Source organism: Squalius cephalus (assembly GCF_949319135.1).
Source record: "Squalius cephalus genome assembly, chromosome: 10".
NCBI classification, from domain to species: Eukaryota; Metazoa; Chordata; class Actinopteri; order Cypriniformes; family Leuciscidae; genus Squalius; species Squalius cephalus.
The window spans coordinates 5594585-5618591 of record NC_137131.1 but is presented as its reverse complement, the minus strand read 5'-3'; the positions used below and the strand labels follow the sequence as shown (position 1 = coordinate 5618591).

Below are 24007 nucleotides of genomic sequence, written 5' to 3'. Positions count from 1 at the left end.
TTTTCTCAGGCAGAATATCCCTAAATAAAATACCCTGAAATAATTTTGTTTTCTTTATTTCTATAAAATCACACTTAGAGGACATTTTTATGGTATTAATTTGCCAAATATAGAATTTGCTTTTGGTTGTGTAAAATTTGCATATTCAAATACAAATGCTAATCCTTGTATTTGCTGACAAACAGCATTTTGCTGATGTAAATCCACATCAGATTTGTTCTGCACGTAAACTTCCTCCACTGTAGTGCGTAATGATCCATAGTAACAGTTCAGTCAATTGAATTACTTATCTTTACTGTCTAATAAACTACTAACTTTCTATGCTACAACAACAACAACAACAACAACACAGCACTCACTGACATAATGTCATATTTTTTTTTATAGATCAAATGAATCATTCATTATATAACCTTCTCTTCCCAAATTCAATTAAAGCTCCTTCCTCCAATGGTGACTGCTGTTCCCAGTCCTGCCCGCCCCCTTGACACTTCCCGGTCTATTTATCATTGGCTGTTGTTGCTGCCCGTCTCAATCACTTTGCTTTCCTCCCCTAGTTTGGGTATGATGAACGAGCTGAAGGGACTCTCATCTATCTGCTCGGCACCTCCATTTATCGCTGTGGCTGAAAAATAGATGGTGTATGAAGTGTAATTTGGTGCTGTAGCGAGGCTTCTGTCCCAGTGGATGTGTCGTGGGACTTTGATTAAATCCTTCTTATAGGAAATCGATACATTCTTCATTAGGCCTCTCCTTCTACAAGCCTATGCCTTTTCCTTCTTATGCATCTAACCCACACACATAGATGAGGGGGAGAAGGGAAGAATATTTGGGTGGATGTTGGGGATAGTTGGGGGCTAAAAGGAGGAACGGCCAGGAGTGGAAAAAAAAGGGTAGCCTGACCCAATAGAGAAAAAAAGAGAAAAGTGATGGGAATGTTGAATATGAGTGAAAAAGAGAATGAAGCCACCTTCTTAATGCATACAATTAAATGATATACTAACTAACTTTAAAGAAAATATAATTTTATTCAGGTTCAAGGATGCATTAAATTGATCAAAATTGACCAAAACAATTACAATGTTACAAATGATTTCTATTCCCAATAAATGCTGTTATTTGGAACTTTCTATTCATCAAAGAATCCCGAAAGATCCTATAAGTGTCACAGTTTCCACAAAAATATTAAGAAGCTGTTTAGAACATTGAAAATATACTGTGTCTTGAGCAGCATATCAGCATATTAGAATGTTTTTGAAGGATCATGTGACACTCAAGAACAGCTATTTTAAATTGTAATATCATCTCATTTTTGATCAGTTAAATGCAGAAGAGACTTTTATTCATTGTTTTTTATTATTATTATGTAACAACACATTATAAAACTAATATTATAAAATGGTTAGTTCATACTCAAGCAAGCGTATAAACTTCTTGCGAATCAAGGGATTATTTCTTCTAAATTTGGCATTTCCATCACTCGTTTCTGATGTGATACTTCAAAATGGGTCACCACATAAAAACGTGATGGAAACATAGGGCCCTATTTTAACCTAAACCTAATCTAAGCGCATGGTCTAAAGCGCACGCCGCAAGTTCACTTAGGGTCTAAAAGAGTTGTCCCTATTCTCATAATGAGTAATGGGTGTTTTGGGGGATTTACGTGCGTTAAACCAATCAGTCAGAGTCTCATCTCCTATTCCCTTTAGATGCTAGTTGCGCTCGCGCCATGACAGATTCGCTATTTACATGACGGAATAGTGGAAAGACCGAAGCCGTCTCCAGAGCGCAAACCATCAAGCCCACAAGCAGACCATCTACAGGACAAGCCGGATTCCACTATATCTTTATGTACACAATAATAATCCTTTTATTTTAAATATTTGGTGTTTGTGTGCTGCTGTGCATTTAATAAGCAGAGTGTACGCGCGTTCACATAAAAAAAAAAAAAAGAATTGCGCCATTGACTTTAGACCAGGTTTCAGTTCGCAGTCTATTTCTGTTGCCTCAAAATAGCAACGCTCCAACAATGCGCCAGAACACACCTCATTTTCAGACCAGCACGCCCATGGGCGCACAAATGGGTGCAAATGCATTTGCTATTTAAACAATGTGGCGCAGGACGTGAAAATGATAACTGCGTTGCACTGAAACTAGCAAAAAACACTTGCGTCGTGCTTGGCACTGCATTGCGCCTGGTGTAAGATAAGGGCCCATAGTGTGAAAGGCACTATATAAATAAGAAAGACTTGACAAAAAATTGTGGTATTTATAGAAAGATATAGCTGATAATTTATTACAGCTCTTCTCAAAGTACATAAGGTCACTCCAATGCAAATACAGAGAACAAAATGCATGTCTATCTCTACACAAGATTGAATTCTTGCACATCATTCAGTACCCTAGGAATTGCACATTATGAAGGCATGAAAATAAAAACCAACATTAAAATTGCGTCTTCTAAAGCCAAAACCCCTCCATAAATATTTCCTTGCTGCTAATTAAATCCACTGTATTTTCTTATAACAGATTCACAGGTTTATGAAGCCAGGAAAATGAACGGAAATTAAAAGAGTAGTGTGGAAAAACAGAAAAGAAGAAAACTGCCAGCTGCCTATGTTTTTAAAGTCCTCCCTGAGAGACACCTAATTCCCTTCATGCATGTCACACGCTGCACACCATACAACTCTAGTGGATTAAACCAAATCAGAAAAGATCAGCAGTCGATATTCCAAATGGTAAATGGCTGGCACACGCAAGCAGTGCCGCTAGTCATGAATTGAAAGAGAGAGAATAAGAGACAGAGAAACAAAAAACACTGCTAATGACCAGCACTTGCCATATGGGTGGGACGGACACTGAGGCACATGCTTTCATCCGAAAAGACCAAAACTTGACCGCATGACTCACTCTGCAAGCCAAATGCCTCAAAGGTGCTGCACAAATAGATTTATGAGGCCAAATTTACAAAGAACATCAGGTTTTCATTCTATAAATGAGATCTATCACAGCACCTAGCCTCTAAACACACTGGCCAAACAGCTATAAAAACTTTATTGGCAATAAGTAACAAGCAGCGTTTAAACTTTGCAGGTCGTACGTACCATCCAGAATACTTTAAACTCCCTGGACAAGTTACTGAGTTAAATAATTCGAAAGGCCAGAAATAAAACTCCTCCCCGTTCCCAGCCCTGGACAAAATATTTAATTTATCTCCCCCTGTTGATAGACTGTCTGGCCTGCGCTGGCCTAACATAAGGCCGACCTCTGCCAGAGGTATTTTAATGAGTTTGTGAGTGTCACCTGCTGTCAATTTCAATTTGAGGTGAAGAACTCCCTGGAGGCTAATTTGCTCTTGCAGGCAGTACGTTACTTCCAATTGGCAGCTATACCAGCGGACGCTGCATGCTTTGTAAGCACCCATATCTCTCTTTATTTCTCTCTTACTCTATCAGACACACAGGCTGCATCCCAATTCTAACTTGCGGTATTATACCCATATGATTACATGTGCAAATGTGAATTATCCCATAATGCAATGCACACAACTTCATGTTGCATTTTCTGTGTGTTGAATTGACTTATTTTTCAATTTTTGATGAAGCATGTTTTTAGGAATGCAGGTGTGCTTGTGATTTAATAACAACAAAATGATATTAAATTACAATACAGTTCAAAAGATTGCATTTTTTAAAAAGAAAAATACTTTAATTCAGCAAGGATGCATTCATTTGATCAAACGTGACATTAAAGTATTTATAATATTACTAAAGATTTTATAAAAAAATGCTTTTCTTTTGGTCATTCTATTCATTAAAGAATCCTAACAATATACTATTACATTGATAGTAATTAGAAATGTTTCTTGAGCAACAAATCAGCATATTAGAATGATGATTTCTGAAGGATCATGCGACTAATAACTGAAATAAACAGTTATTTTACATTGTAATAATATTTCACAATATGACTGTTTTTACTGTATTTTTGATCAAATAAATGCAGCTTTGGTGAGCATAAGAGACTTCTTTCAAAAACGTCTAACCGACCCCACAATTTGAATGGTAATCTATATTATATTATAACATAAACAATTAACATGGTACCTGAAGAACTTACACTTAAAGGGGTCATCGGATGCCCTTTTTTTTTTTGCAGAGCCACCCAGCAAACAGTTCTTGTTTTATTTTTCAACCTCAGCTACATTTGGCATTCTGTATATAAGGAAAATAGGCGTATTCAGAAGCAAAGAGCATCTTTTTCTTTACTCATTATTGGACTTAACTGCCAAAAGCTGACATATTTATCCTCATCGCAAGTGCACCCATATTTAATGTAATTGTGACCCACCAGTCCATAAATATTGCTCAAAAGTATGTACTTTCCTTTCAGAAAAGCATACTTTTGGTGTGAAGTATAAGTATGTGAACTGCGATGCAGCCATACACACTAATGCTAAGCCTTCTTCCCGCTCTTGCCTCCTTCTCCCCCAAGCCATATTTATCTCATCTTTCTTCTCCTCCTTCCCTCTCTTTCTTTCTGTCTTTGACTTGCTGAAGGGGAGGTTCATTATGTGCTCCCCGTCTCAAGGTTTTGTGGCTGACACTCAAGGTTTCTGCTCAGCTTACTGGATCATCCATCAGAGCGAAGCTGCCCGTGCTGCTTTCATTGCGCGACGATTCAGAAACTCTTCTCAAATGATGTGAAGGGAGAAAAAAAAGGGGAGTAACACCAGCTCGGGGTCACAGGTTGCTTAATTGAGCTCGTTAACACAAGGAAGTCTATAATAGTATATTATAATATAATTGATCCATTTGCATTTCCATTCATCTCAACAGCATTATAAGGCATGGCTTCGCAGACAAGGTTTAGATTAAGCAAGGATTAGGCCTTAGTTTAATTAGGACATTTAAGTAGTTTATATAAACATGCATTATAAAAAACATTAGTGTGCATCTTGAGACACAGCAATATTGCAAGATATTGTTAAGAGTTGGTTTCAGTTAAGACAGCTCAAACATGTATTCTAGTCTGAGACTAGGCTTTTAAAGTGTGTGCTTTATATGGGAACACCAGTATCAGAAAGTTTTGTAGGTTTTACTTAATTCTATGACATTGATATTTACGCTTTAATCGATTTCTACAAGCTTAAATTGAGTACTAATATAGAATTTACTATAAATTCTTTAAAAACGTATCCAGGTTACATTTGTTTTTTCTGTACTATTTACTTCACCACACAAATATTATTATTTTTCAGTGTTGTCAGTGAAACCAGGGGTAAAAAAAGAAACACTGTGTTGAGCCTGTTGGGTAATTTTTTCCATGGTTGAGTAGCTTTTGTGTTACCCAGTCATTGGATTAATGGCTGGGTCAATCTCACTGATAGTTTAAACAATACATCCCTCCCCCACCATCTGACATAACAACAACCCAGCCTTACGGGTAAGCTAGTATTCCTGTAAAAAATAACAAGCATAAATCAACCCATTATGCTAAATTTAATGCACAACCCAGCATGCTAGGGGTTTAAATAACCCACGGTTGGGTTCGTCCATTTTTGTACCAGCAGTGGGTTGCAAAACAACTCAAATTGGGTAATTTTCAATCCAATGGTTTTTAGAGTGCACTTGTGTGTGGTTGTCGCAATCTAAAATCTGATATTTTTGCTTATGGGCGCTCATTTTTAGATGTAATTGTTGTTTTTTTTAAACAGAAAACTATATGTCATGACAACATTTACTGATTGCATTGACAACTTTAAGTGTACTTTAGTCTTTTTGATTGACACCTGTCACATCACCTTGCGCAGAACCGTCACAGTCATTTCAAGATCACAGACGTGCATACAAAATGAAATTCAGATCTCAATCATTGGCGTCACAATACCACCTCTTCAGTTAATCACACACTCGCATATTTATTAAATTAATAGATAGTTAATGGACCGTTAAATTAAACTGTATCCTATTTTTTTGCGCACAATAAACGTCTTTTGCTCGCCTTGCCTCTCCTGAGCCACCGCTGCTGCCGTTTTCCGCAGTCTGATACTCTCTCGGGCTGTTGTCAGAATAAAGAGGCATTCTGTGCACTTCTCTCTGATGTCTATGACCCGAAGAGAGGAGAGAAGAGAAGAGAAGACAGCAAGATACTTAAAAGACACTGCTCTGGGAGAAGGAGGAAGAGGGAGCAGGCAGGGAGGAGACAGAGAGTGCGAGAGACATAAGGTATGAGAAAGGAAGAAGAGGAGAGGTACAAAGAAATGTTTGCTCTGTCTCTGCGCTCCTGAGCCTCAGAACAATGAAAAGAGACTAACCTACATTAACAAAGAACTGTGATTTGAAACATATACAGCCACAATAAGAATGTAAAAAAAGCTGAGGAAAGGAGCATGGCAAAGAATTGTGATGACGTTATAGTCATATGGGCTTCTGGAAAAGTGCATTTCTACAAAAGGCTTTTTGAATCAAAACTAAACTTTTATGAGTTGAGTATTCATAGAAGTAGAATAGCTACTACAATTTTGACCCCTTTTTGAAAAGTGTTAATTGCAAAATGGTTCAGCACTAATAGTTGCGAGATGTATTTATTACATTTGATAAAGAGTTGATGAATACAGAAATGATAAAGAAAGAAAATAAATCTGTTTTTTGGTTTGTCACCAAACAAAGTGACATCTGAATATCTTATAGTTGCAGTAGTTAATGAAAATGGCAGCCAGTCATTGTATTTTAGTCATACAAATTAATTGATCAGATTTGTCTGATAAAGGAGTTTTAACCTTTATGACGCATGTACCTTATACATTATACACTCACCGGCCACTTTATTAGGTACACCTTGCTAGTAGCGGGTTGGACCCCTTTTGCCTTCAGAACTGCCTTAATTATTTGTGGCATAGTTTCAACAAGGTGCTGGAACCATTCCTGAGATTTTTGTCCATACTGACATTTCTGCAAATTTGTGCATGCACATCCAAGATACGAATCTCCCGATCCACCACATCCCAAAGCTGCTCTATTGGATTGAGATCTGGTGACTGGAGGCCATTTGAGTATAGTGAAACCAGTTTGAGATGATATGATCTTAGTATATCTTAGATAGTATCCTGCTAGAAGTGGCCATCAGAAGATGGGGACACTGTAGTCATAAAGGGATGGACATGGTCAGCAATAATACTCAGGTAGACTGTGGCGTTTAAACGATGCTCAGTTGGTACTAAGGTGCCAAGAAAAAAATCCCCTCACCATTCAATCACCAGCGGCCTGAACCGTTGATACAAGGCAGGATGAATTCATGCTTTCATGTTGTCAAGACTCATCAGACTAGGCAACGCTTTTCCAATCTTCTATTGCCCAATTTTGGTGAGCCTGTGTGAATTGTAGCCTCAGTTTGCTATTCTTAGCTGACAGGAGTGGCACCCAGTGTCTTCTGCTGCTGTAGCTCTTCTGCTTCAAGGTTGGACGTGTTGTGTGTTCAGAGATAATCTTGTGGATATTTGAGTTACTGTTGCCTTTCTATCAGCTCAAACCAGTCTGGCCATTCTGACCTCTGGCATCAACAAGGCATTTCTACCCACAGAACTGCCACTCACTGAATATTTTCTCTTTTTTGGACCATTTTCTGTAAACCCTAGAGATGATTGTGCGTGAAAATCCCAGTAGATCAGCAGTTTCTGAAATACTCAGACAAGCCCACCTGGCACCAACAACCACGCCACGTTCAAAGTCACTTAAATCATCTTTCTTCCCCATTCTGATGCTTAGTTTGAACTTCAGCAGATTGCCTTGACCATGTTGAGTTGCTGCAATGTGATTAGGTGATTAAATATTTGCGTTCACGAGGAGTTAAATAGGTGTACCTAATAAAGTGACCGGTGAGTGTGTAATGCTTAACAGATCATTAGACAATTCATTAACCCTTATATACCTGATTTACATTTTAGGGATACCAACATTCTGTCCATGATTTATATATTTATCGCTCATAGCAGCAATATTTTAATGGATGGGTTAATATAGCAATTACAAAAAGTGACAATTTGTGTGTCCCCAGACTCTCTGAAATATATTTTTAGTATTTGGTATGTTATATGGTTACATGTAAAAGTCTTTTCCTTCTTCTATGGTTTATGGTCATCAGAGTATTGTTTGGTCGCACTGCAGATGGTGGTTCTTCGAGTACAGACTCTATTAATTCAATACTAATTTAAAGAACCTGTTTTGCCTCAGACAATTTAGATTATCATAAACAGACCAGAATGAAGAAAAATAGGACATCTGCATTTTCTTTTTGACGCACATTGAATACAGATGTTCTTTTATAGAGTAAAAAAACAAAACAATATTGAAATAATTACACCAACCCTTGAGCCTCAGCATTAGTCAGCATATTAACACTTACAGCATCAGCAGTAATCAATTAGAGCAATCATCCGAGGGCTCAATGAACAATTTATTGACCCCTGTGTCAATACAGTGACATTGGTTAATCTCAAAAGGAAATCCATATTGTTTAGCTATGATTTTAAATTGCTTCACATTTGCCCACAATAAATGTCAAAGCCTTTAATTCAGAGCCAGTGGCTTGCCTTGTAGCATCAAAATCCTTGCTTCAAAAGTTCATGGCTAAATTTGAGCGCAAAACCATATGAATGATTATCAACTCAATTATCTTTCTCTCTGTTTGAACTCGGTCGAATGCTGATCCACCCGCAATATGAAATAACAGGGTATTCATAATACACAGAGCAAAAGCTGCGGCGATTGTTTAGAGAGGGGGAGCAATAGAAATGGTTCAACTGAAGCGTGTCTGATTGCAACACTGCGTTGATTTGGTTTCTGTGCCATACGGCCATAATGCCGCGGTCATTCCGATAGCTTGCAAATCATCGCTATAATTACTTCTCGCCAAATCCAGATGAAGATCCTTATTTCAGATTAATTATCTTAATCACAGCATATCAGAGTCAGATGAAGCCACAGCGATGTGTGATGACATTGAAAGGGCAGCGACGTCTGAGACATTCTGATAATTATGCACGGGCAGGGATCCGGTGACAAAACAAATCAGTTAAATTCATCTCTGAAGTGGAACTAGTGTTTGGATTATGCAAATGTATTGTGTGATTGTGACAAGAAAATGGGTTAAAATCATACATTTGTTGAACTGAAACTTGCATTTTCCATCCACTTAGAGTTAACCATTACCTTACTATTTAACTTGATGATAATTTTGAATATTTATATTCAAAGCATGTTTGAATATGAACCACATTTTTGGTCCTTGGAGGGACATAAGTCCCTTATTCGTATCGCATCTTTATGTACGCCTATGATTCTTTGCAGAATCTTAATGAGCTGTTTGAAGTGTTAAACTATCAAACTGTGTAACCATCGCCTTCCCTAGTGACTTCTTGGCCTCAACGGTATGTAAATGAATCCAAACACATTTAATAATTAACATTGAACAGTTTGTCACCATATTCAATTCATTTTTCAACTTTACTAAACATTAGGCCACCTTGCTTCATACCACAGTATGTGATCAAACATACAATGGAGCACAATGCAAAAGTAAGGGTGATCCTCAGCCATTTTAATAAAACATCACCCCATAGTGTTCTTCTACACAGCAATCAGCATGCTAATGCAGCCTCTAATAATATTGTAAGTTAATTAATGTCAAGTAAGGCAATCATTTTCCTAGTATGCAACTACAGAATGGAGAAATATTGACCAACCGCACAGTCAACATTATTTTTTCCTTAAAGCGGCACAAGAAAAAATGCCATTCATGAATAAATAATTGACAGTGGTTTTCTGTATCAAGTGTGCTGGGCAATAGCTACAGTTTTTCCAAATCAAAGGCTGACAGCCAGCAGTCTGTGTTGCTGGCAAGAGATGTTGAGGAACAATAGGGCATCCCAGGGAACTGCTCTGTTCATGCTTTATGTTATAGATTTCCAGTAAAACACCAGTTCACGCAACCTGCAGAATTTTTTTTGCTGAATTCCCAAAAGTTCGCTGTACTGACATGGGTGATGATTCTGAATACAGGAAGGCGGTGGACATTTTTTACTGTAAATACATTTGTTAAAGCAGTAAAACGGTAAAGCGGTAATGCATACTGAATAGTGTGCTATATAATCAGAGTACTGTTTGACAAATTAGCTTATTTTTAAATTTGCACCATAACATTTTTTCAAATACGTAACATTACTTAATACAATGGAACACTTCTCCCTTATATAACATCATGTACTCAATCATTCAAAAGTTTACAGCCTGTAAGATTTTTGTTAGATGTTTTTGAAAGAAGTCTCATGTTCTCCAGTGCTGCGCTTGATCAAAAATACAGTAAAAACAGTAATATTGTGAAATAACATTACAGTTGTGATCTATGTTTAATATATTTTAAAATGTAATGCATTCATGTGATGCAAAGCTGAATTTGCAGCATCAAATCTCATCTTGGATCATTAAAGTCTTCAGTGTCACATGATCCTTCAGAAATCATTCTAAAAATACATATATTTTTGTGCTCTGCAATTCATCCATCCAAGTGCACACACAGCAGTGAGTACTGAACACACACACACACACACACACACACACACACACACACACACACACACACACACACACACACACACACACACACACACACACACACACACACACACACACACACACACACACACACACACACACACACACACACACACACAACCCGGAGCAGTTTTTTTTGCTATGTTGCCCGGGGAGCGAATGGGGGTTAGGTGTCTAGCTCAAGGCCACCTCAGTTGTGGGTAATGAGAGTGGAAGAGGGTGCTGTTCATTCACTCCCCCCACTTATATTTCCTGCTGGTACTGAGACTCGAACCCACAACCTTCGGGTTACAAGTCCGACTCTCAACTGCCCCCTAATATGCAGATTTTTTGCTCAAGAAACATTTATTATTATTATTATCAATGTTGAAAACAGTTGCGCTGCTTAATATTTTTGAAGAAACCATGTTATATTTTGATTTTGTTTTTTAAATTTCAGGATACTCTGATGAATAGAAAGTTCAAAAGAACAGCATATATTTGAAATATAAATCTTTTATAAGATTATAAATGTCTTTAATGTCACTTTGGATCAATTTAATGCATTGTTGCTAAATAAAAGCAATAATATCTTTCAAAAATCTTACTGACCCTAATCTTTTGAATGGTAGTGTACTTTTTTGGCCAGATGCACGATAACATGCCATTTACTTTTTAACACCCTAACCTCACAGCGACAAGTTTTCCACCACTCAGAAGTAAAAATCGAATTTTAGTCACACTGAAACACCTGGCACAACACTGCAGCACAAAGAAACAAGTACAGGCTGGATGAACATTATTAGTCCCTTGTACCAAATGATTCCTCTTTAGTGGTGTCATCTCAGATCTGTCTAAGACTGAGTGGGCTGAGATGGTAGACATCTTCAGAGGCAGAATGTGTCCTCTGCATGTCGAAGGCTGCGCTAACTTGCTATTCGCTCTACAAACAGATATATGAGGCTGAGAAGCACCCTGTGGTATTAATTAGCCAGTCGCTGATCCTGCTTCACTATACAGTGGCAGTCAATGCTAATGCAGAAGGACCTACCAGGATATTTGGCATGTGGCCAGATCCGGTGAATAACATCCCCCTCCAATTACATTCTACTCCTCTCCATGTCCTTCAACTTAGGACCAGTCATGAAATCAAGATGGTAACCTTTGTACTATGGAAAATCTTTTGAGATTTACATGCAACATTCATATGCTGTCTATCAATCCATTCAACCATGTATATCCATCCATCCAGTCAAATCCCATTCAACCATGTATATCCATCCATCCAGTCAAATCTATTTTTAATACACATGCAAAAAAATAGACATTCAGTGTTGTACAATAAAATAACAGCAATGGTAACAAAAACCATCCATCCATCCATCCATCCATCCATCTATCTATCTGCCAAGTGCTTTACAATAAAAATAACAGCAATGTGAAAAATAATCTAAATGTATAAAATAACCAGAGAATCTATCATAGGAGAATCTATCAAAGGAGCTAATGGTTACACCACTCCGAAACAACAGGAGTTACCAAAAAAAAAAGTTGACATATCCAGGTGAAAATGTAAACTGAAGAGTCTGATTTAACCTGCCAATTGTCTCTCAGGGGAGAGAAGTCAAGAGAGCAGTCAGTAGAAAGACTGGCCTCTTGAATTTATCATACCTGGAATCAATGGTTCTTCAGTCTCTAGCTACTTGTTAGTAGAGATCAAACCACCTTTTGAGGTCTCTGGAAATAGAGGCGGGGAACCTCAATGACCCTAACCTTAACACAGACGCAACCGCGCCGCCATACAGAACACAGAAGTGTGTCGAACCCTGAAGATATTGTCCTCCTGTGATAATTTACTCCTACCTGCATTGCGATGGATTAATTAGGCCTGCAGAGAGCTCTGGCACTGCGCACAATCATTTACAAGAGGCTGGAGGGGTCTTACCATCCCAAACTAATTGGCACAACAATCAAGAGTGCTTTTAACAGAGGTGAGAGCGGGAAAGAAAAAACGAGGAAGTTTGATAAATGGACACAAAGAAAAGACACTTCAAGAGAAAGAGATATCTCTGTCTGAAATATACACTGTAAAAAATATTTTTTAACCTGTAAATAAAAACAAAAATGAAAGGAGTATGATTTACAAGGAAATACTATTTCATGTTTAATTCAATGTGCTAAGTTCCATTTCTTTGCAATTATTTGTGATTATAAGTGAAAATTGCTTTAATAATAAAAACATTTTTTCTTCAGTGTAGAGTTTACTGTGACTGGCTAATAGGAACAAAATTTTTATTGACCAATCAGATTTTAGGGATACAGAAATGGTTAGGTTTAGGCATATATCTTTATCAACCAATAATTTCCCAGTGATTTAAGCGGTGACTTTAAAAGGACAAAATATGTTGATCCATGAAATACATGTTTGTGCATTTAAAAACATTGAAACAGAATGAAAGGAAACAGAATTCAAGATTAATTTAGTAAAAGTTTAACTGCTGTCTTAAAAGAAGGACACAGAGGAAACAGACACAGTGGGGGAAAACCCAACACGATGTGATGCAATGGCGAAAGACATCCATCTGACACACAAGTACACAGACCAACAATTAAAAAAGTAATGTATCTTGCAGGAAAAGTCCTTTCATTTTAGGCAGCTCTACAAGATAATAAGCAAAAGACCTAAAAGATTAAACAACAACAAGACCTCAATGTCATTGGTATTACAATGTAAAGAATATGACATTTGTTCCAAGACATTGTGCATTAGGGATTAATGTGTTATTTCATTAGATGCATTGATGCGACAAGTAGGGGATGTAGAAAATCACCTCTGCTGCAATGAGATTTTGATTGTGTCTATGGCAGTTTGAAACTGGCAATCTATCCTCAAAGCAATCTGCAAAGCAGCCATTCTTCTCCTCTCCCTCCCCGCCCGTCCTCTCAGGGGGAAAACCAGTGTAACTCTTTATAAAGAGTCAAACAACCAGACCTAAACAACCGCAAAGAATGTTTAGCAAGGCAGAAAGTGCTGTTTCCTCACTGATATCACACGCCAAACCTAATCTGCCACAAAGACTTGTGTTCACAAAGCAATTAGATGGGAACAGTGCTAGTGCTAGTGCAATGATAATGAGTTGTTGTCATCTGCAATCAAAGTATTAATTTCTTTCAAATTATAAAATTATAAAACACCTTTAATTAATCGTTCTGGGTTGTACTTCAAAAAACAAGCCAATTAATTTGATCAAGGCACAGTACAGTAAACCATGTGTGTATATGTATATATGTATATATATATATATATATATATATATATATATATACACACTTAATTAATGCATGTCTTTCAGTGTTTTTCAATAAATTAACAAAAAAAGAATGATGGCACAAACAAATAGAATCTGGACTGATGTGGAATTAAAGTATAATCAGAAATAAAAATGGAAACATTGTGCAACAAGTCAAATGACACGTTTATTAAGAAAAAAAAATGGCCAAATAAAGATCTCGATATTCACTGTGAATATTCAATATACTGTATCGCTCAGTCCTAACAACTAGCATGATAAATATAAAGGGAACGCATTCATATTATTGCAGACACAACAATCCCAAATATCCTAAAACAGTCCATAGTCTGTCACAACTTAAGGGCTCTATCGCTGATCGATTTTCATTTACATTTCGATCTGCTTGCTTTCACCGACTGTCTGAAACACAGTCACTTTTCCTCTGAGAGCTGCACCCACTCCTAGAGTTTTAGACACTTGCCAATTGTTCTCCGTTCATTTCACAAGCCTAAATACATAAATTACCCTCAACAAAATTAAAAACCCCATCCAAACAAAGTAATGGGAATCTTTGCATATTTATGAAAACTGGAAGAGCTCTCCATCAACGTGGGTTTGGTGCTGATCTCGCTCTCGATAGCTTCCATTAATATGCACACCGCACGTATTTTTGAAGTGGGTTCGTGTGACGGCGCGCTGTCTTCTGTCAAACTCCACAAACACTCCACATCAACAGACTGCAGATAATAATAGAGATAATAGCGGGTTGAAGCCTGCATCAAATACACACAGTGTTGTTTTGTGACATTAACGTGTGGGCCTCGTCTACTCTGGCTCTTCTCAACAAGTGTCTACGTCCCTGAAATCTTTCTGCGTCCAGGTCCGGTAGATAGGGCGTGTCTGACCCGTCAATCAAATTTGTTTATGGCGCTGCTGTTGGCCAGCTACATGCTGACATTGCTGCTGCCGTGAGACCTGGCGAACCTGCCAGGAACAGAAGACCATCCATCAAGCCGACAGTCAGGCAATACAAACCACTCGGAGGGCGAGAACACACACGTCCTTCCAGTGCCAGATTTATCGCCCTCATATATTCGCTCCACTGATGGATACCTCATAAATGCCCTATCAGAATAGCTGGATTAAAGCCCCACCCACAATGTCATTCTTCACTCTCACTGGATTGTACATCAGCAAAAAAGGTCATCTTATGTTATTATAATTTTTTTTTTTTTTTTGCTCATGGTATGAAAGCTAGTATTTCAAAATTTCATTTCCAATTTTCTTGTTCTATAAGTGTTTTCTTGACCTTTCTACTACCTATATTTGTAGAGAGATGGGAACAGGGTCAGGAAATGACAAAAGCTGGATTCAAACTCGAATCGCCTACAAATAAGCCCTAAAATATCAGAATGTGAGCAAACCGCAAACCCACGGTCCTGATGCCACTATTAAAGCAACAATTAGACACTTAAAACAACGTGTTACAGTGATTGGTATATAATTTAAATAATTAAATCTTTCAGAATTAAATGTAAATGTAAATCCTAATTTAAAGGGATAGTACACACACATAAAAATCTTTCATCATTTACTCACCTCATGTCGTTCCATATCTGTATGACTTTCTTCTGTGGAACATAAGAAAAGATATTTTGAGAAATGTGTTTTGTTTTTTGGTCCACACAATGAAAGTCAATGAGCTCCACATTCTACAAAATATCTCCTTTGGCGTTACACAAAAGAAAGCAATGCAAACTGGGTTTTGAACGACAAAAGGGTATTTTCATTTTTTGGGGGAGTAATATGGTTTAAATAAATCCAATTATATAAATAAAATAGCTTGATGCAGTTCTAGCCTAATTAATGGCATGCAAAATAGCAACTTGGCTCATTATATATACAACAAAATTTAATGTGGCTCATCCAATCAGAAATAAGATTCTGAAAAATGCTGCACATTACAAACAAAAGCAAATATACATCTTTAAATCCATGCTGAAATATCACATTAACTGTAAATGGATGTGTAAGATACAAACAGAATGACTGTAAATAACAAGCCAAGATACTTATGACAACAAATAACCTGACAAGAAAGAATTCTGACAAAAACTTTTTATATTAATCCGCCCTTTTAAAAAAAAAAATAGCAGCAACATTTCCAGAAGAATCAATCACACATTTGGTGCTCTGACAGTTGTTTAAGAAACTCTTTGTTAGACGAGCACACTCACTTTCACATAACTGCTGATGTCTTTTTTTGCTGAAGTAGCAGCATTTTAATTCTGAAGGATTACAAAATGCAAAATGCAAAAAAAAAAAAAAAATTCGTTATACTTTGTTCCTTGCACTTGTCATCCTCATCATTTCATCCTCTTTTCTTTCTTACACTCTCACTCTGTTCCAAAACCTAGTGCGCTTCACAAACAATTTTTTTCCCAATGCATAAGGTATACACAGTATCTTAATTATGTTGTCTTCTAAGAATATATTCACCATTGAAAAGCTTGGGGTCTGTAAGAAGTCTTTTATGCTCTGGGAACAAGGAATGTGAAATATTACAATTTAAAATATATTTTAAAACAAATTTATTCATGTGATGCAAAGCTGAATTTTAAGCATCATTACTCCTTCAGATCCTTTAGAAATCATTCTAACCTGCTGCTCAAGAGCAGCATTTGAAATAGAAATATTTTGCAACATTTTAAATGTCTTTACTGTCACTTTTGATCAATTTAATACTTCCTTGCTAAAGTACCCCAAATTCATGATGACAAGAGAAAAGTTGACCTTAAATAAACAAAAAAAGTACCGATAGAAATTGTTATTATGTCCTATTTACTTTTATGTTAGAATATTGTGCCAACATGCAAATGCCAAACTGCACTGAAATCTTTTGAATCGCGTCTGTCATGCAGAGCGTATTCCATTGCAAACACTGATTATGTAGGCAGTAGGCAATGAGGCAACACACTAGGTTTTGAAAACAGAGCTTTTGTCTGTTTTCATGCTTGTTTTAGTCCTCACCTCAGACATTTCAAAGGCTAACACTGTATCTAAAGGGAAACCTGTGGAAATGTATTTATACAATCGGCGTCCCAGAATTGAATCAGAACCAAACATCATAACTGAGATGGCTCTATATTGAATTATGGTTCTCTGAAGCACGTTGAGTAGATTCTCATATTTTTTCCAGGCTGACTGCAGAGCATCTATAGTGCCTGAGATAAAAAAAGACAACATATGGGCTAGATTCACTGACTTGAATATGTATAAAAACATCTAAGAAAGAGATCATCTACAAAACCTTTGCTGTGATGTGCTTGAGGCTGATCCTCAAACCAAGATGAAAACAGAAATAAACGTGGTCAAATTATTTGATTGCTATATGAAAAGAGGGACCTGCACAATGACATCAAAGCAAACACTGAGGGGATATTGTTTTGACAATATTTGCAGACTTTCAAAGAACAAGTGGATGGACACGGACATTAAAATCAACACAAAATGGCATTCCACTTCTGCATATTTCCAGGTAAAACGTGATGTTCTGTCAGGAGTTTATATTTGTCCATATATGATATGCATTTTTTCTTTAGAATAACATGCACTGGTGAATCATGCACAATAACATGTATGAAAAAAAAAAAATGTTACTGGTCTTATCCAATTTGTTTTCATGAGAAAAATTTAAAGAGGAAAGGAAAGAAATGAAATGAAAAAATTTCATTCCTTAGCAGCTGTCAAACGTAGCTATGTTTTATCTTGTGTTATTCAGTAAATGTTCTGCCTATAACGCAGAGAGGAAATAATATATTGTTCCTGTCTTGGCCAGTTGTACTGCAGATCAGCTGTGAAATTCTTCATTGTTGTTTAAAGCAGGTACAACAAGCATATCCAGACACTCGACCAGAGCTTCTCAACCAGAGCCGGGTTCTTTTAAGAGGCTAGAGAGGCAGTGCCTCTTCAAAAACATTTGAAAAAAAAACAAAAAAAAAAAACAAAGTGCCACAATAAAGCAAAGCAAATATTATGAAATATGAGATCAAATAGTATTTAACACCCACACCCTGATATCTCTCTCTTTTGGCTTGTCGAATTCCGACCATGCAACCACAATGGGACCTCTGACCATGTTGAGACCGGGTTCACCATTCTTTGACGTCTGTGTGACCTTTTATGTGCGAGTGAGAAATAGTATGTGTGCAACCAAAAGATCATCAACCCATTTTCATCCTGTCCCAAGGCTAAAAAGTGTGGTGGAGAGCTTTTAGGGCTTGACAGATTCAAAATAAAATAAAAAAATACCCCACATCAAGCAACCACCATTACTGAAGTGAGCTTTTCATTATCGCCTCCATAGAGGTTCATTAAGGGACAGCATATACTATATATATATATATGAAGAGTTCAGATGCAAAAGCCTCTAAATGCCATCTGAAATTTTCTTGTAGAATGATTCTTTTTATCAAGCTTGTATATTTAAGTTCAGTAATTTCACTTAAATGACAATTATAGGTAATCTTCATTGCCATTTAAGTGAAATTATTGAATTTAAATATACGAGCTTGATAAAAATGATCATTCTATAAGAAAATTTCAGATGGCATTTAGAGGCTTTTGCATCTGAACTCTTCATATATATACATACATATACATACATGCATACATACACATACAGTACATACATACATACATACATGCTATAACTATATAGCATGCTATAGTGAATGGTAACCAGCCATTTAAATGTTGAGCAGCAAGCTCATTGGCTGCCGATGTGACATGAACCAATCAGCTTGCACCAAGTAGTTAACGCTGCAAATATCATCAGCCTGCGTTTAGGACCCATCAGCCTTCGCCATCTTATACACATACTACAGTTCAAAAGTTTGGGGTCAGAAAGATTTTTTGAAAGACATTAATACTTTTATTCAGGAAGGATGCATTAATTTGATCAAAGTTAAAGTAAAGACTTTCAAATAGTTATAAAAGATTTCTATTTAATATAAATGCAGTTCTTTTGAACTTTCTACTCATCAAAAAATCCTGAAATTTCTGTTTTCGAAAAATACACAACTGTTTTCAACATTGATAATAATAAGAAATGTTTCTTAAGCAGCAAATCAGCATATTAGAATGATTTCTGAAGGATCATGTGACACTGAAGACTGGAGAAATGATGCTGAAAACTCAGCTTTATATCACAGGAATGAATTAAAACAGAAAATTGAAAACTGTTGTTTTTTTTCTATGCAAATAAAAAATTTATTTTTGTTTATTTTGATTTCAGGGTTAAATGTAACCCGGAGAGGTCTTTGTGAGATTCACAAAGTCTTTCAACAACTCACAGAATAAATCCCACAAAAATGTATCAATTTAATTTAGTGTGTTTGCACTGCCAGTGCTTGTGATACAAAGATTGTGGTTCTTCTATAAATACAATTCATGCCACCTTGGCTAAAAAATGTTTTTAGTGTCTTTTGTGTCTGCCAAGTGTTTTCGATCTCTCAAACATGTAACCTTGACAACATATCCATGATAAGGCCATAGCACTATCATCTTCATTCATAGTATTTGAACTAAAATCTGAATCTGATTAGCTGAAGTCTCAAGGTCTTGAGTGGGAGCTGTGTGTGACTGTGAAAAGTGTCGAAAACACTGTGCCTTTGAATACATATGTAGAAATTACATTTTTGCAGAAGGATTACTCAATAGTTAATAAAAAGAATGTTTTTTGGTAAAAGAAATGCATATAATTAAAATTTGTAGGGTGTAATGGAAAAGATAACTAGTAGTGTTACGAATTATTGTTGCCAGGGTATAATAAGAAAAGTAATAATATTACTTTTGAAAGGAGTAACCAGTACCAATCAATTAATAAAATGTTTTTAGTAACGAGCCCAACACACTGTCTGTCTATACATTATGAAAACTTAATCAAAATGAAAAACTGCTGTTACCGTAAAGTGGTGTCAGAGTATTAAAAACGGTTATCTAAAAGTCCCTCCTCACCTAATCCGTATTCATTAAACAGTACCTTTTCAACTAAGCAAGTCTGACTGATTTATTTACAATTCGACATAAAAGAAAGTCACGCTGCACTGTGATTCTTGCATTTGGGTTTGCATTTGGTGGGGGGGTTTCTCATGTCACATTTGTGTTGTTCCATTTACATCCATAATTTCGGGAAGTCTTTGAACCTCGCAAAGACAAACTAAAGACTTTGCATGAAGGGAACTCCAGTGGAGCACTGATACCCAGCACAATACAAACAGACTTTGTAATACCGGCGAGTACACATTACGATCACATATTTGCCTTGCTTTGGTGATGTTTAGATGATGTACACACAGTTGTCTCAGCATTTGCAATGCAAACCAGTGAGAACTTGCTGAGATAGCAAGTGGTATGAAGGAATCAATGATGAAACCCAGTGGAAATGTGTGGCTTTTATTTCAAGGTTTTTTTTTGTTTACTTTTGTATGATGTCCAGTATAAAATCCTGAAGCAAAACCAGGTTTTAATGCAGTTTAATAGAGAACTGAGCTCTGAATTAAAACATTTGAATCCTACCTGGCACTGACCACTGGCTGAGCAAATTCATTTAAGTGATTGTACACACACACACACACACACACCTTCTCGGTAGTCTAAGCAGTGAGATACTTTAATGTGCATACACACCGCGATGCCTGGCAGATTTTAAAAGGCTGTGACTTAAACTAAACTGGGCTCTGCTGCTATATAGGGGCAGACGGAGGACAGCCAGAACTCTAAACGCCACTTTAACGTTGTACCGCTCTGAGATAGGGAAAATATTTGGTCCTCAAACAGCCTAGAGTGTGACAGATGCAATCTGAACTTGTCAGCACTGCCAAGAGATAGCTAGGACCACTAAAATACAGTGACATGAAAATAACAACTGTATGTTGTTCCCAACATCTTCATGTATGACACAATATGTCTTGTTATTCGAAACACAAGGTGGTTAAGATGCTGGCAAGATGTCATTTTCTCCTCTCGTTGCACACATTTCCTATTTTCATTACATCTTTATTCAGCATGTGGAAAATTACATACTGTACATACTAAAGCCAGCTAGTTGGTGGGATACCTGAACAACTAGTCAACAATCAGATGCATTTACTAGAGATATATTGGTAACACTTTACAATAAGGGTCCATTAGTTAACATTAGTTAATGCATTAACTAACATACACAATACATTTTCGTGGGTCCCCTTATATTGAAAAGCGCCGACATGTTTCTACAGTAGCCCTAAATGGACAAACGCGTTTCGTTACTATGTTGTTCTTCGTGCAAGGAAGCTAGCTAAAGTCAATGAATAAAACACTGACACAATGATGAACAAGTAACAATAATATTCGCAATAACATATCGTTTTACTGAATAATAAAGTAAACCTAATTTCTTAATTTATCTTTGTAAAGAAACCTCATTGCTTAACTGGCTACTCTCTGCTGTCTCAGACGACGACATCTTTTCCCGTCGGGCACTGTAACTTTTGATGGTTAAAATTCACTAAAAATCACACACTGCACCTTTAAGTAATATTAACAGATACAATTTTAGATTTTAATAATGTATTAGTAATTTTATTTGAATTGTTAGTTCATGTTAACTAATGTGGTTAACAACTGTTAACACCCTTATTTTAAAGTGTTACAGATATATTTATTTATTTCATTAATTAATTTATTATTTAAATACATTTATATTTAAGTAAACACCTATATTTTCATATATTAATTATTAATAAAAGTAAGTGTTTATTAAAAATTTACAAAAGTTTAGTATATTAATAACTTATATAATAAATATTTGTACACACACGCACACACATAGAAGTATGTCAAATTACAGAAGTGAAATATGTTACTGTAACATTTTGAATTTAAAGGGGTGATTTTGATTTGATTTTAGGCATGCATCTACACACAAAAAAAATCTTTCTAACTCACTATCTGACTAGTCATCCCCTTCATAGCTGACTAGTAGTACACTGTGTTTTTCTGAGCCAGTCCATTATTTTCCATTGTTTTTGGCTTCTTAGTGATCAGTTCCAGGCCAAACTTCATGTCTCAGTACGCTGATCCTCCTCCACAGCTGAGTGATGAAAACTAGATTTATTTTTGCTGGAAGGTTATCCTTCAGGGCAGTTCAAAGGCCCCTCAAAATCTCCACATTACATTGACATGGCTGTGAAATCTTCAGTTTCACATCCCTACCTTGGGCAAAGAGATACAGCGAGCACAGCTGGACTTGGCCTAGTTAGTATTCTGCTTGACTGTAGGGTACAACACTGGGGTTTATAGTGTTCTACTGACAGTAAAGGTCAGACCTCAATGGGCAAGCAATCTGTTAAGCCCTCTTCAACTGTGTACTGCACACACACACACTCACTCACAAAGACTCACAAATACACACAGGGCAAGATTACATGACTTGGACCAGTTCCTCAGACACAATCACACTCTTCACTCACATGCACAATAAGTCTCTCTCTCTCACTTGATCTACTGCTCACGCACATACCAGCATATGGGCAATTCCAGCGTTATGGACAAGACATTTGCAGTCAAAACTTGAAATATAAATTCTCATAGAATGTATTCATTACCAATATATTGAACCATGAGTTTATATTTTCCTAAACCCCTTACATTGGAGTCTAGCCACCAAAAACATATCAGTCTATAAATGTGTTTTATATTTTAGATGAGGGAAATACACATGCATTACGGATGGAACAAAAAAAATAGAGAACATATTTTGTAGACTTCCTGTGAATTATAATGCAAAAACTAGAAACAACAATATCCACTGAATGCAGAAGGTTTGGCTCTCCACAGAACATCAAATATCTATTGTATTTCACTGTTATGGACGTGACAGATCTGAAAGCGTAATTTATTAGACTATGGAAACACATATAAAATGCTTAAAAAACTTTAAAAGAGACCTAGTGGGTATTTAAACTACCAAACTTTGACCTCAGTTAATTGACTTAAAAACTGAAATTGTACTGCAAATGGTTATGAATTATTTATAGCATGCGATTATATAGCATGCGTTCACGCCATCTCTCATGCTGTTAAGTGTAACCAGTGTGGGACCCGCATTAAAATAAATCTACTCCAGTCTACATCAGAGACAGATGCAGTTGTAACCGAAAAACTGTATTTGACGTTTTAACTGCTGCTCCAATTTGGTGTTGAACATTAGTTGTTGATCAAGAGCATTTAAAATGGTGACTGTCATAAAAACTTTTTTTTAATGAGACCTTTATTCAAACATACATTTAATAATTATTAAGATACAAAACAGGTTAAGTAAAAATATGCTGAATATAGGTTATAATATCGTACAAACATTTATAAAAATGCTACTCTCTTGAGTTCATTTATGAATACATTAAATGTTTATCATATCAGAGCTGCTTTTTTTTACTCATTATGAATAATATGTAAGGATTATTCAATTCAATTTGATGGAATTTTACTATACAATTGAAATTTGGAAATCTTCAAAAAAGGCTTAATTTTTTTGAGTGCTATTCAAATACGGCAAGAACAATAACATTGTAGCAATCTGTGGACTAAATCTGCATGATGTTCTCGCTGATATTAGAATGTAATTTCTAAAATGTTATTCGAATAAATTAATTACCTAGTTCTGGCATGAAACTCTAGATGGCGCATGGCTAATAAGTCTTTGACTCATTTGGTAGCGACCACATCATTATCTACATAGCACAGCTGATTGCTGTTGCATCAAGTTAAGTCAAGTCACATTTATTTAGATAGCGCTTTTTACAATACAGATTGTTTCAAAGCAGCTTTACATATAACAGGAAAATAATGCAAAAAAGTTTGTTTCCAGAAGAAAATAGCTTCACAGTCCAGCTTAAGTAAGTTCAGTGATGTTTCATTTTTGTTGTAAAAAAGTTATTAATTTAGTTCATTTATATATATAGCCACTCATGTCATCGTCCAGCTCTTGTATAATGGTGTCAATGCAGGCAGATTTATATTATTGCTGAATATTAGCGTCCAATGAGCTGCGGCTCAACATTCAAACAAATGGCGGTTTGTTGC

At 36.4% G+C, this 24007-nt stretch overlaps 1 protein-coding gene across 3 annotated transcripts in view; it reads right to left on the bottom strand.

The window, feature by feature from the left end:
* Positions 1-24007, bottom strand: part of raly (RALY heterogeneous nuclear ribonucleoprotein) — an 81713-nt gene that overhangs the window by 34772 nt on the left and 22934 nt on the right. For 2 of the 3 annotated variants that reach the window (XM_079882794.1, XM_079882795.1), the window contains exon 3: positions 15482-15513. The exons of the other annotated variant lie outside the window; for it this stretch is intronic. In XM_079882794.1, coding sequence (XP_079738920.1) covers positions 15482-15513 — 32 coding nt within the window. The remainder of the gene's footprint in view (positions 1-15481; positions 15514-24007) is intronic. 3 annotated transcript variants of the gene reach the window in all.